The sequence below is a fragment of the Cebus imitator genome, unplaced genomic scaffold (assembly GCF_001604975.1).
Source record: "Cebus imitator isolate Cc_AM_T3 unplaced genomic scaffold, Cebus_imitator-1.0 Scaffold92, whole genome shotgun sequence".
NCBI classification, from domain to species: domain Eukaryota; kingdom Metazoa; phylum Chordata; class Mammalia; order Primates; family Cebidae; genus Cebus; species Cebus imitator.
The window spans coordinates 5,936,593-5,950,023 of NW_016107407.1; the positions used below are offsets into that span (position 1 = coordinate 5,936,593).

General features: G+C 46.6%; 1 protein-coding gene across 1 annotated transcript in view; it reads right to left on the reverse strand.

Moving 5' to 3' along the window:
• Positions 1-13,431, reverse strand: part of LOC108309140 (supervillin-like) — a 21,417-nt gene that overhangs the window by 7,137 nt on the left and 849 nt on the right. The window contains 7 exon segments of the mRNA XM_017535319.2: positions 72-236; positions 2,115-2,287; positions 4,525-4,702; positions 6,319-6,402; positions 6,494-6,583; positions 6,723-7,001; positions 12,873-12,969. Of these exon segments, the coding sequence (XP_017390808.1) occupies positions 72-236; positions 2,115-2,287; positions 4,525-4,702; positions 6,319-6,402; positions 6,494-6,583; positions 6,723-7,001; positions 12,873-12,969 (1,066 nt within the window).

Consider the following 13,431-nt stretch of genomic DNA (forward strand, 5'->3'; position numbering starts at 1 on the left):
ATCAGGACTCCTCGGGTGACCACACAGAAACCACGGGCCCTGAGTCACTGGGCCCAGGTGCTCTGAAATACCTTTAATCTGCAGCAGCATCAGCCTCTTGTAGGGCACGGCGCTGTTGTTAGAGTTCTGTTCCGTCAGGTTCACGCTCCGCAGGCTGACGCTGCTGAAGTTTTCTTTACTGGCTAAACCCGCCAGGGTGACTTCTGAGAAGGTGGAGTTGGAAGACACTGGGCGGGCTGAAGAAGAAAACACAACACAGAAGGTCCAGGTACAGCGACAATATTTACTGTCAGAAATCATTCACAACCGACCCAGCACCTTTGTCTTTTCAAGTTAGTCCCGAGAGGGAAACATACTCAAGTTCGATCAAATGTGCAATTCAATGCTTAACCACCGTGCTGGGAACTAAACACAGCATCGAGAATATAAACGGCTTGTTGGTAAGTGTCACACCGCACTGTGCAGAGGGACGAGAACTGAGACCACGCGGGCCAGCTGCTCTAGCACAAAGCCAGGAGCTGGATGCACTTGCTGCAGCTCCACTGAAAGCTGTTCTAAATCCTAACAACTTTTACATGCTGGAATGTGTAGATGCCGGTGACTGTTAGACATCTGTCACCAAAAGCCTTTATACATAAAGAGAAAAAAAGCAGACACTCTGTAAGGGATGATTAGGTTCTAATCTTTTGCTGAAGGCAAAGTGATCAACTAGACGATATCTTGAGGTCTTCTGCTCTCGGAGTTAAGGTTGTAATTACAAGACGTTGGGTTTTCAGTGCAAAACAACAAACACCAACGAGTCTGTTAGTCATCACTAATCCAACCCCTGAGCCCTCAAAAGTGGAGGCACAGGAAACGTATGTAAAAGTACTTGTCAATTCATTATGGTGTGATTTCAAAATATGATTTTTAGCTTGATTTTGAAATACGCTTTTGTTTTTTTTTTTTTTTTTTTTTTTTTTTCACTCTTTTTTTTTTTTGGCTGGAGTGCAGTGGTGTGATCACAGCTCACTACAGCCTTGACTTCCCTGGCTCAAGTGATCCTCCTGCCTCAGCCTCCTGAAGTGCTGGTGTGAGCCACTATGCCAGTCTGAAATACGCTTTCTAAATAAACCAGTTATAATGAAAGGACTCAACCACTTCAGCTAAATACTATATTTCTAAGAAAAACATTAGGAAATTGGTTTGTGAGTGTTATGGGGAAATGAAAATTATAACAAAATTATTCCAAAAATCAAGATTGTGTATGTTGTCACCTCAAACCAAGAAAACCACTGTTTCAGAATGATGGAACCCCACATTACTGGGCAGATCAGAGCAGCATGGCTCAGCCTACGCTGAGGATGAGTCTGGAGCCCACCTCCTCGCCTCCATCCACTGCACCCAACCAGCTCCCTCCAGCTCACATCCTAACTTTAGAAGCTGAGGGTCCTACCAAGAACAATTTGAAAAGCACTGGATATGTGTTAATGAATAATATAAAAATCTAGGATTAGAAACACCAGTGATTTGAGCCGTTTTACTATAAGAGATTGTAATGTAATCATGTAATCTTGAATAAGATTAAATGAAGAATGACTGTTCAGGATCTACAGAGCTGAAAATGGCTGAATTAAGATACTCAGAAATAGCCATCTCTTCTCACTTCCAGAAAAAAAACCATCAAAATAGGATAATTTGTAATCAGGTGCAGTGGCTCCTGCCTGTAATCCCAGCACTTTGGGAAGTTCAAGGTGGGAAAATTGTTTGAGGCCAGAGAGTTTGAGATGAGCCTGGCAACATGATGAGACCCAAGTCTTTAAAAAAAAAAAAAAAAAAAAAAAAAAAACAAAACAAACAAACAAACAAAAAAAAAAACAAAGACAAAAAACTAAATTCCAGTATAATTAGAATTAACCAACTAAACAGGTGATACACATTGTGAGAATTTCCATGACAAATCCTTCAATTCTAGGTAAGCGTGCACACGTATGTTTATATTTACTCCTTTTTTACTTCACAAGGGTTTCTGAGCACCATTATTGGCCTTCACAGGCAGAAAACCAAGACATGATTAAAGCAACGGAAGAAGCCATTCCCAAGCACGGGAGCACGCAGGGATTTCAGATACTCACTCTTTTCTACTTTCATCCGCTTTGACTCCATGAAGGCAATGTTTAGTCTCTGCTCAGTGTATTCCTGAAGGAGATCTTCTCTGGCCGCCAGCATTTTCAGGGGGTTTTTGGAGGCCTGAACCTGGCACTTGGGCTTGACTGCCTGCTTGTGCTCGGCCACAGAAGACGTCAATCTGCGGATGGAAGCAGAGTGTGGTTCCAGTCTGCGACACCCCCACGCCTGGTGACCTGCAGGTCTTGGTCTCCACAGTGTATTTCCTGATTTTGTTACAAATCTTGCAACTCCTCCCCCCACTGCAACTCCCCTGAGGTGGACTTGTAGAATCTTGGAGAAGGAAGAGGGATGCAAGCCTACTGAGTTCAAACCCCAGCCACGCCCGGATGCCCCCACTCACTCATGCCCCTTGGTCTGCCTAAGGGTGTGGAGTACTTCCGGGCAGCTCGAGGCTCTGCTAGACAGCTCTAGGGGTCTGGGAGCTCCTGCCTCTCCTCACCACACCCATGCACACATCCTCATTCTCACTTTGGAATCACACTCCCATGTCTACTTGTCTGTCTCCGGCAAGCCCTTCAGGAACTTGCAGACCACGGCTCCTTGATGTGATCCTCTCTGCTCAGACTAAACCTTCTCCCATGCCATAGCTTTTGGTCTCCTTGCTGTCCCTCCATGACTAGCTTCCACACAACTCACTGCCCCCTCTGAAAAATAACCACTCTTTGTAAGAGTATATTGAAATAAAACAGTCCCGCCACCATCTGTGACCACCCCACGTTCTCACAACTCCCTGGGGTGGAAAACCAGACTGGGGAAGGTGAGCAGACCGAGCTAAGTGATCTCCCGACAGGCCCCTGCTGCCACTGTCCACCTCGGACTGCGTGGGTCTCTGTGCCCGAAAGGCCTCTTTATGTACCATGGTGTCACATGTGTGTAAATATACATATATATTTAAATTATGACATACACCAGTTTAAACAGTGACACTGAGAAATGGTTAAACAGCTAGGTGTACAAATACCCAAAATACTATTTTGAGGTGGAAAATGGCAAAGGTTTGATTTTTTATGGTAGGAAATTAAAACACGCAAACTGAAATATACAAAGAATGTATCAGGAGCAGCTTGTAGAAATGGTATGATATGTCACTCTGAGAATTTCGCAGGAAAGACCAGATGGATGTGGTGGACTGCCATAGGTGTGGCCTCTGCTTCTCCTAATAACATCTGGATTTTCCTTTGTGGAAACTCTCTGTGTCCCCACTGTGGCTCTGGAGAGGACCCGGAGACCCGCCTTCAGCCTGTTGGCATCTTCTGTCCCACTGGCCATAGTGACTGGTTTAGGGATGGATTCAGGCTCACGTTGAAGCCAAGAAAATCAAACCTCGACCTTCTGCTGGGACTACTGGGAAGAGAAGCTACTTGTGCCGGGCTGGCCAAGGAGGCAGCCTTGTGACTCCACAGCTGGGGTGTCCATCTGCCGCCAGGCCACTGCCTGACAGAGAGGGAGGCCAGCCCAAAGGAAAACAGCCAAGGCAGACTGTTCTGAGGGGCTCTAGAACCCGAGGTCACATCTGCACTTTTCGGCGAGTGAGCCAGTAAACCCCTGCGCACTTTTCTTTTTAGCTCAAGTCGGTTTGAGTTGGGATCTTTTTCCTGGCACTTGAAATTGAAGAAATCCTAACACCATAATCACTTTTCTTGGTTGGTTTAGTCATGTTCCTGTGGGAAGAGAAACCCTAAGTCATCACCGAGAAAACCCTCAGAGCTATTGATTTCGTATATGATTAGAAGCTAAGTAACATGCTTACTGATTTTCTAGTTAGCTGTAATAATTTGAGCCTATCTCATCCAAATATTTTGCAAAGTTTAAGAATTCAATATGTCAAACGAAAGACAGGTGTTGAACTCTCTGCTAAGTGATGTAAGCCTAAAAACTGCAAAACAATATTCAAGTCATGTGAAAAGTCCAGTGACGCCCTCTTTATGGCACAGGACAAGCATCTGTGGCCCACGGGTCTGCCCGCGTGCACATCCGGTCTACCCGCCTGCACATCCGGTCTGCCCGCCTGCACATCCGGTCTGCCCGCCTGCACATCCGGTCTGCCCCCGTGCACATCCGGTCTGCCCCCCTGCACATCCGGTCTGCCCGCCTGCACATCCGGTCTGCCCGCGTGCACATCCGGTCTGCCCCCGTGCACATCCGGTCTGCCCGCCTGCACGTTTATCTGCTGCGAGGCTCCGTGCCCCTGGCTCCTGCCACATCGCGCCCTGGCCCTAGAATACTAACGCTGCGGTGATGGAGTTAGAAGGAGAAGGAGGTCACGCCGGGGAAGAGCCCCGTGAATGTTCTGTGTGCAAGCAGGCGACGGAGGCCCTTCTCAGTGGAGGAAAGACGGAGACCCAAATAACTCACTTGGGTGCATAGGGATCGAAAATGACATCGAAGTCCTCGTCCAACTCCACAGGGCTTCTCGGCACATTATAATCCACGCTGCGGTAAAATTTGGCAAAGGTTTCGTCATCATCCGGCTTCATCACCTCCTTCACAGATTTGCCGGTGACGGTGAGCACCGTTTCTTGCATCCCGCCAACTATCAACAAACAAGCAAATGACGTAAGAGTTTTATAGAAACAAGGACTACAATGATGCCTCACAGTAGTTTAAAAACTGTATTTCCGCCTACGTTCCAGGAGTGGAGGAAACACGACTGTGATATACAGGGTCCTGTGGTTGCTTCCCAGGTCCTTACTTCATCGGCCACGTAAGGACTTCCCACCTGAACAGATCTCCCTCAGTACCATGACAGGAGAGAGGGAGGCTGGCCTTACATTACAGCACACGCGGCCCACTCAACGCTTCTGAACCTGTGCTTGCTTCTACTGAAGTAACAGAAGCTATGAACTAGCCTCAGCCTCGTGCTACATCAAATGCTGGCAAACTTCTTCCAAAAAGGGCCAGGCAGTAAACGCTTTAGGCTTTGCCTGGGGAGGGGCGACACAGGGCCTGTGTTGCAACTACTCAGTTCTGCTGTTAAAATGCAAAGGCTGTTGACAGTAGTTCACAAATGCGCATGGATGTGTTTCTATAAAACTTTATTTACAAAAACATGTTTGGGCATGGTGGCTCATGGTTATAATCTGAGCACTTCAGGAGAGCAAGGCAGGGGAATTGCTTGAGCCCAGGAATTCAAGATCAGCCTGAGCAACATAGTGGGACCCCCATCTCTACAAAACCAGACAAAACAATTAGCCAGGCTTGGTGGTGCATGCCCATAGTCCCATGTACTCGGGAGGCTGAGGTGGGAGGATTGCTTGAGCCCAGGAGTTCAAAGCTACAGTGAGCTATGATGGCACCACTGCACTCCAGCCTGGGTGACAGAGCAAGATCCTGTCTCTAAAAAACAAACAAACGAACAACACGAAGTAAAAGCAGGCGGGCAGCTGGATTCGGCAGTGGCCATTGCTTGCTGACCCACAGCCTAGATCACTGTTCCACGTGTGGAATAAATGCTTTGCCGACTGGCATTCCTTGCCTAGCTAGTTTAGTGATTATATTACACTTTGATATTTCCGTTTAGTGGTGACTGTATTGTTTTCAACCTTTTAGTGGTCGCTGTAAACAGTATTAACTCCCAGCGCCTAGTATTTGCTAAGTTTCCAGGACTGGACATTTTAATCAAGAGATAAAAGGCTATTTCTGCATGTTACTCTTTTATTTTTGTGTATTTTGTTGACTTTTATATTGAAATATTTATTTCAACATTCATTTGCCATTTTTAGAAATCATTTGTGATATAAGAAATAATATTAGCTTTTACCTTATTGGAAATTGATAACATGTAATTTAAAGTTCACCAGGCCCAAGATCACATTGATTTTGCCAACATGGAATAATCTGCTTTCAGAGTTAGATGCAAAATCACTCAGTTCACAATTCTGATTGGATGACATCCAAGCGTTTAGATCAATTAAAAAATGTATTATTGGAAGTCCCCAATTTACTACATTATCAAGTGAGTCAGGGTTTGATAGTCTAATCAGGCTTGACCAAAACTTCAGGTTTTGAAAGATAACGACAAAGATCATGATGGCAGTATGGATTAGTGAAGCCATAATAGAAAGAAAACAATTTAGCTGAGGAAGAAAAGCAATCAGAATTAGGATTTAGAGATTCTGAGAGCGAAGCCTTCTGGCTTCCGGTAGGTACCTTTGTTATTCAGCCTCCTTAGAAAGGTTTCCAGCCTGTCCAGCTTCAGGTCTGATAACAGCATATCTGGTCTGGCTTCAATATCTAGGCAAGCAGAAACCATCAGTGAGACAGCATCACGAAGGCCTCTTCTGGTCAGAAACTGCTTGGCATGGCCGGGGCCTTGGCCACTTACCTTCCAGGGGTTTGGAAACAGGGGTGGTGCCTCTTGCTTTACTGCAAATGGGTGAGGCCACAGGGGTTACGGCAGTGGGTGACGCCAAACCTGCGGAACACACAGATGAGCTACTGAGCACCTCAGGGTCACGTCTGGAAATCCCTGGGACCCTGACGGATCTCCAGGAGTCCCAAGGTAGATGGCACGACATATAAGAATTTACACACCTGCAGACACACACACATACATTTCACAGGTACCGCGACTATGGGACCACCAACTGCAAATGCAGACAGGATTTTATTATTTCCAAGGACTGCAGTGGCTGACAAGCCAATATTCCAAAATGAACAGTCAAACCGTAGGAAAACATGTCCATGACACGTGAACTCGAGCAGAAGCAGCTGCGAGTTCTGAGGCCCTTTGGGGGTGTCAGGGGCAGCTGAGAGTGCACTGGTGCCATCTGCAGAATGAGCTGTGTCACACTCGCCAGCAAAAGGCCCCAGCACGGGAGCTCTCCTCCAGGCTGAGGGGAGAGAGGGACAGTGGCCTTGGGGACATGACACAGACAGTAACCCAAGGAGGGACAACCTTTCAGAAGAAAGCACGGGGCAGGTCTAGACCGACTGTGGGTGTTGGAGGGTCCTGTCCAATTCCGGTGTGGGCGGAAACCAGAAATGCATTTCTTTGTATATTTACCGAGAAGCAGGGTGGGGAATCTTTAAAAGGGCAAGTAAGAGACATATGAAAGGGAAAGGGAGGAATCCCAGCCTGGAGAACATACCCAGCTGGAAGAAAACCTAGTGAGAGAAGCATGAGTAAGGCTTCCCTAACCTAAGTAGAAGGCAGTGGAAAGAAAACTGATTAGTGCATTTACATAAAACAAAATGAGAAGTGAGTGTTCTCTGTACTCATTTGTAATAAATGTGAAATCCTTAGATGACACTGCCACTTAGATGGCAATGCATCCCTGGACGAACAACATCCGGAGAATATGCAAATCACTATCACCTACAAGGAAAACTGAATGAATGAATGATTCTGCTCCTTCCTCCTGTGAACTGGAGAAGTATTGCAGCTAAAAAATTTAATAAAAAATACCATTAAATGGTTTAAAACTCGTTTTAGGTAATATTCTAGAAGTACCTCTCATTATGTACATATATTTGATTGATTATGTCAATAAAAGTTTTAAAATTTGTTTCAATTACCAGACCTGCAAAGGGTTTAGATCTGTGAGAAAGCAAACTTTCTTGAAAGATGAGAAAGATAAATAAAATCTGGTATCACAGGGCAGGAAGGGAAATCATCACTCACTAGAAGGATGCTTAAGAGACATAAGGAAAAGAGCAGGGGCTCAGGACAGGCCTGGGATGGGGAGACGGGGCAGAGGACAGGCCTGGGACGGGGAGGGGGGCTGAGGAGGGAGGGAGGGACAGGGACGGAGGCAGAGGACGAGGCACTGAGTGGCTGTGCCGGGAGGAGAGTGTGGGTGGTGGTCGCGGGCGGCACCAGGGCAGGAGGTCCTCACACGCTGGCGGCGGAGTCCGCTTTCCCTCCGCCTTCAAGCGACTCCTCTCTGCACCCCAAGACCCCTGTCTGCGGCGAGGCACAAAGCACAGGAGCTGCGGAGCTAAGGCCAGGAAGGAAGGGCAGACAGGCGCCCCCTCCCCAGCAGGAGGCAAGTCCCTGGCTGTGGCCCTGGGGCTCGTCTGGGAGGGGCTCTGGGGGCAGTGGTGGCTCCGGGCCCTGCCCTGTGGCTTTCCCCTAGGAAGGCCCCTGCTGCTTACGCATCCTCTTTCTTTCTTTCTTTCTTTCTTTAAGACAGAGTCTCCCTCTGTCGCTAGGCTGTAGGGCAGTTGCAAGATCTCGGCTCACTGCAACCTCCACCTCCCGGGTTCAAGCGATTCTCCTGCCTCAGCCTCCCAAGCAGCTGGGACTACAGGCGCACGCCACCACACCCGGCTGATTTTTGTATTTTTAGTAGAGACGGGGTTTCACCGTGTTGGCCAGGATGGTCTCGATCTCTTGACCTCATGATCCGCCCGGCTCGGCCTCCCCAAGTGCTGGGATTACAGGCCTGAGCCACCGCGCCCGGCCTGGTGCATCCGCTTTCAAACCACATCTGAGCATCCGCACCTTCTCCAGCAGGTCCCCAGCTTCTCTGCCTTCCGAAGGCGTCTTCCTCAGCTAAGACGTCACCGTGGATCGGCGTGATCCTATGGCCTGGCGCTGACACAGGGAGGACTCGGAGAGCCCCGAGCGAAGCCATCCAGAGACTCTTCCCCAGGCCTTTCCACCCCATTGGCCACCACTTTCCTGCCCTGCCCCACGGGAGGGAACTTCCTGATTCAGGAGCGACAGGAAGAGGGCGGAGGCTGGCACCGTTCATCTTCTTAATGCCCCGGAATGATGGGGGTTGACAGAGGAGAGGGGCCTTCCCTTCCTTTCCGGCAGCACAAAACTAGGTCTGCACTGGGACCATTTGGTTTAAGCCATGAACGTGGACGTCTCCAGCATCTAAGTGAGGAATCTTTCTTTCAAAGGATTCTTCTATAAAGCCCTCATAGCCAGAGGTGATTTTGAGGTCCCTGCCAATTTAAATTAGGTTAAAATCTTTTCCTGGCCGGGCGCGGTGGCTCACACCTGTAATCCCAGCACTTTGGAAGGCCAAGGAGGGCAAATCACAAGGTTAGGGGTTCAAGACCAGACTGGCCAACATGGTGAAACCCTGTCTCTACTAAAAGATACAAAAATTAGCTGGGCATGGTGGCCCGTGCCTGTAATCCTAGCTACTTGGGAGGCTGAGATAGGAGAATTGCTTGAACTGGGACCCAGGAGGCAGAGGTTGCAGTGAGCAGAGATCGGGCCACTGCACTCCAGCCTGGGCTACAGAGCAAGACTCCATCTTAAAAAAAAAAAAAAAATAAAAATAAAGCAACCTTTTCTTAAATAGAGATAACCAAACATAATGCACGATCCTGGCTTGAATCCTAGATGGAGTGGGGGCCACAAGCTACAAAGGGCATTACTGGAGGAAACGGACACAATTTTAAGGTGGATGTGGATTAGATAAACTTTGTATCCACATTAACTTCCTCATCTTGACCCCCATATTGTGGTTATGGGAGGAAACATCTTGGACTTTAGGAAGTATGTGCCGGGATATTGAAAGGCAGAGGAGCACAATGTTTCCAAACTCCTGGCACCTGGTTGGGGTGGGAAAATAGATGGGGGAACAGAAGGTAGGAAAGTGGGGTGAGGGGGAGAGGGGAGAAGGGAGGGAACTATTGGCGGTGCCAGTAGAGGTTATGAAAGTGCTNGAATTCATGATTATAGATTATTTAACTTTAGAACTACATTCTGTAAGAAATTAAATTTTAGTATAAATATTTTTGGTGTCACATTCAACCAAATCCTATCAGTTTAACATTTTATCAAAATTAAAAGTTACTGATTTTTTTAAAAAAACCCTTAACTTTTCCCCTCATGATTGGCAAGAAGCCCCTAATTCCAAGTAACTCTCTGAATCATGTACCCTTTTTAAATAAACTATGAGGTTCACTTGCCCGTAATACCTCATCAAAATTCAATAAAGAGAGTACGTTTTCTTTGAAAATGAAGTTTCAGGAGCGAATTTTAACCAAACTAAGATGGCACTCGGCTTCAAGTATTTTCAAGAAACATTTCAAGTGCCAAGAAAGCTGGCATCTCCAAAGGTCCAGACATCACCATGGTGATTCACTGTTCGCTTACTAAATTCTGTGCTGGACTCACTAAGGCATCCTGAAAGTCTGGGGTGGGGTAGTGGGTGTGGATGATGACTCAGAAAGATGGTAGCCTTGAGTCAATAATTTTGTTTTTCAAAGCACTGGGATTCCCCCAGAGCCCTTCATGCGCAGGAGGGATTTGAAGCCTGGGATGATACAACCATTTTAGAATTTAAAGCTTCCCTTTGTTTGCCAGATCTAGGTCAAGGAGAAACGATTTTTACTCCCTGCTACATGATAACATTAAACATTAACCGTTTTTTGTTTCTCTAAAAATTTCTACTTAATGTTGTTACTTGGTAAGTTTGGCTTAGGGCCCTCCAGTTCCTGCTCTCTGATTTTACGTGGCTCTATAAGGAGGTAAAAAAATATAGTTTATTTAGACTCCAAAGAATTTATTTAAAATTTACGACAAATTGCTATGGCATTTTAGAACTCAAAATGTGAAAACAAAGAAGACGGATATCTTTGTCCATTTGCTTATTTTAGCTTAAAACTTCATTATTGTCTTGTTTTTTCCTTCCAATTTTTTCTTTCCTTGTTTAGAGAAGGACATATGTACAGTAATAAGTACTGTATCATTTCCCAGGTTTAGCCGATACATGTTTAGTGTTGACTTGAATAGTAAGAGTTGGAAAAGAATCTGAACAGAACCTCTGCCCCATCTGTCCTTTATTCTTTCAAAGATAGAGCCCATGAATGTGGTGGGGAAAGGCAGAGAGAGAGGGTGGAGGAGAAAATGAGTATTTGTGTATGTGTATGCACGTGTGTGTGTGTGTGTGTGTGTGTGTGTGTAGAAGATAGTGAAATAGGTAGGAAGTTTAGGGATGGTCAGAGAGTTGGTAGGTCACAGCTAGAACCTATGCAAAGAATGAATCTGCACGAATGCTTGTAGGTTGCATGATGTTGCCAATGGGTTTGCCCTTCTCTTTACACGCTGACTGGGAAATCATAGCAAATCTCACCTAATGTTTCTCACGCAGGGATGTGATGCAACAAGAAAGCACAGAACTAAGCTGTATTATAAGGATTAGGACAGATTTAAGGGTAAAACTCATCCACAACTGAAGGACTTCATGGAAAGAAAATACTGTGATCTGGCTTTTATATTTTTAACTCATTCACATCTAGTTAAACTAAACTATAAAGGAAGAAATTATAAGAGCACATATTAAGCAATAGAAATAAAGTCAAAGTAATAAAGTTGTGCTTTTCAGTTTTCAAAAACACTAGCATCATTTCGAATTCTACTCATTGTGAAAGAAATTTAGCTTTGCCCCTTCCTTAAGAGAAATTTCAGTCCTTCATCACTGCATGTAGCCTCAAGTAGCCTGAACAAAAGATGAAGAAAAGATCACAGGTCTAGGCTCAGACCTCAAAGTAGCTGTTTTCCAGTCCTGTCACCATCTACCAGCTCCTAAGATGAAAGGAAGATAATAAAGTGAAATCTTATTCTGGTACAGCCCTGAGGTATGTGAGAAAGAAGAGAACGAAGCTGAAGCCTGACACAAACAGTCCGTTTAGACAGAGCCTGTGTGCTGTTTAAATGCTCTGTTTTCTTTCTGAACCTTTGTATTATTAAATATTAAGATACCAGTACTGCTGGAGGAAAGAAAAGGAGTGACTTGACCTCTGAGAACACAGATGAGCTAGTGCCACATACCTGGCATATAAAATACTTATATTCAGCTGAGAAAAACTGATCAGAAGTAAAAATATAGAATATTTTGAAGCGATGAAACATAAATGTCTTTGGCAAATGTTACTTTCCCTTAAAGTTAACAATATATGGAGAGATATTCCATGTTCATGGATAAGAAGGCTCAATTTTGTCAAGATGTCAGTTTGTCCCAACTTGATCTATAAATTGAGCGCAATTCCAAAGTCCCTGCAAAATATTTTGTAGATATTGACAAATCGATCATAAAGTTTACGTAGAGAGTTAAAAGGCCCAGGATAGCCAAAACAACACTCAGTGTCTATGGGGAAATGGGCTCCAGGACCTCCCACAGATACCAAAATCCACAGATGCTCAAGTTCCTGACACGAAAGGGTGTAGGATTTGCATACAGCCTGTGCACATCCCCTCATACACTTTAAATCATTTCCTGATTACTTATGATACCTAACACAAGGTAAACATGATGGAAATAGCTGTTCTACTGCATTGGTTTTTAATTTTTTAATTGTTGTATTGTTCTTTTTTATTGTTTTTATTCCCAAGTATCCCTAGTTGGTTGAATCCTTGGATGCAGAACCAGAAGAGATGAAGGGTGGACTGGATACACCTAAAGATTTCAATAATATACCTTTTCCTTTAAAGTTTAATATTGATTTATTTCAAAGAAACAGAAGCTCATTTCCCCACTTTGTGTTGGGATGGGAAGTTTGCTCCAGATTTCAGCCTCTTTCTCGGGGTGGACACTGGCTGGGTACATGGGGCCTGGGCTCTTACAACCAGCGTTTCCAGCTTCGGGGAAATGAGGAAATGAACTAGGGGAGCGTGGGAAAGGCCGCCCAGGGAGAAGAAGCGGGGAGTTTCCATTTGTGAAGAGGCAAGAGATGATGACGGGGGACCCCAGACACCTTCTCTGTCAGTTTCTCATGTGAAACCCTGAGCCTGTCACTTAACAACTGCTGCTGCTGCCGGAGCACGCCCATCGCGACACCGTCAGAGGCCACCTGAGAACTAAGAAAGCCCCAGGCCTGCTGAGGAGACAGGCCCTGGAGGGAGGGAAAAGAAGCCCTAAGAGAAAGAGGCAGAGGGCTTAGAGGGAGGGGACAGAGGCCCTATAAAGGAGGGCACAGAGGCCCCAGGGGGAGGGGACAGAGGCCCTAGAGGCAGGGGACAGAGGCCCTAGAGGGAAGGGACAGGGGACCCAGAGGGCAGGGACAGAGACCCCAGAGGGCAGGGACAGAGACCCCAGAGGGAGGGGACAGAGGGCCCAGAGGGAGAGGACAGAGGGCCCAGAGGGAAGGGACAGAGGGCCCAGAGAGAGGGGACAGAGGGCCCAGAGGGAGGGGACAGAGGCCCCGGGGTGGGGGGGACAGAGGGCCCAGAGGGAGGGGACAGAGGGCCCAGAGGGAGGGGACAGAGGCCCCAGAGGGAGGGGACAGAGGCCCCAGAGGGGGGACAGAGGGCCCAGAGGGAGGGGACAGAGGCCCCAGAGGGAGGAGACAGAGGCG